Source organism: Apaloderma vittatum, unplaced genomic scaffold, assembly GCF_000703405.1.
Source record: "Apaloderma vittatum isolate BGI_N311 unplaced genomic scaffold, ASM70340v1 scaffold29699, whole genome shotgun sequence".
Taxonomy (NCBI): Eukaryota; Metazoa; Chordata; class Aves; order Trogoniformes; family Trogonidae; genus Apaloderma; species Apaloderma vittatum.
This window is the reverse complement of record NW_009733958.1, coordinates 1,959-3,131: the sequence shown is the minus strand read 5'-3', so window position 1 is coordinate 3,131 and position 1,173 is coordinate 1,959. Positions and strand designations below refer to the sequence as shown.

At 60.6% G+C, this 1,173-nt stretch overlaps 1 protein-coding gene across 1 annotated transcript in view; it reads right to left on the bottom strand.

The window, feature by feature from the left end:
- Positions 1 to 1,173, bottom strand: part of LOC104278962 (activated CDC42 kinase 1-like) — a gene marked incomplete at its 3' end in the record, with an annotated part of 3,390 nt that overhangs the window by 279 nt on the left and 1,938 nt on the right. The window contains 4 exon segments of the mRNA XM_009876095.1: positions 134 to 280; positions 349 to 475; positions 552 to 829; positions 1,013 to 1,165. Of these exon segments, the coding sequence (XP_009874397.1) occupies positions 134 to 280; positions 349 to 475; positions 552 to 829; positions 1,013 to 1,165 (705 nt within the window).

Sequence of the window (1,173 nt, the reverse complement as noted above, 5' to 3'; positions counted from 1 at the left end):
CCTGCAGGGCTGTCTGGCCCGAGCGCCCCCATGTCACCTCCCACCTCAGCGATACCCTTAACTCTGCCCACGCTCAAAGCAGGGCTGGTGGGAGGTAGTGCTGGGGCCACTGTGCCCCGCCCTGCTCACCCACCTCCACCAAGAAGTCCCGCAGGGCCACAAACGTGGGTCGGTCCTCAGGCTTGTGCGCCCAGCACTGCAGCATGACGTTGTAGACGTCCTGGGGACAGTCCTCGGGCCGTGGCAGCCGCTCGCCCTCCCTGTCTATCTTTTTCCGGGTCTGCCATGAGAGGGTCCCCAGTTTCCCCCTCAACACTGCCAGGTCAAGGCGGGGTGCTGTGCACCCACCTGACTGCCATTGAGGCCAATCCAAGGCTCCTGCCCATACGTGAACATCTCCCAGAGAGTCACTCCAAACATCCAGGTGTCACTGGCATGGGAGAAGGTGCGTGTCTTCAGGCTCTCAGGAGCACACCTGCACAGAGAAGGATGTGAGCATCAGGAGGTCGTGGGTGTTGCACTCCCTTGTCCCTCTGCTTCCCAGTGCTCACCACGCAAAGGGGACCTTGCGGTGCTCCTGCATCACATAGTGGTCATCATTTTTGGGCAGGGCCCGCATCAGCCCAAAGTCCCCAATCTTGACCAGTTCATTTGAGGCAAGCAGGATGTTGCGGGCAGCCAGGTCACGGTGGATGAAGCGCTTGGACTCCAGGTAAGCCATGCCTTTGGCCACCTGGATGGCGTACTGGCAGAGGGTGGAGATGAGAAAATGACCCTGGTTCTTCCGCAAGCGGTCCAGGAGGGAGCCCAGTGGGGCCAGCTCTGTCACCTGTACCATGGGGAGGGGATAGCAGGTTGGTCAGGCACAGAGCACGCTGGCTGGGCTGGCTTCTAGCCTCCTTGTGCCCTGCTGTGGATGCCAGCAGAGGATCCAGCCTGGCTTTGCTCACCCCATCACACAGTACTCGTTCATGGGGTGGCATCAGGGTTGGCTTCATTTCCCCACACTCACCATCTTCATGGGGTGGGAGAGCACCACACCATAGAGGCGGATGAGGTTCCTGTGGTCCAGGGAGTGCATGGCGTTCACCTCCCGGATGAAGTCGTCAAGTGCCTCGGGCTGGCTCAGCACATCCGTCTTGAGACACTTGACCGCCACGTTCAGCTACAGCC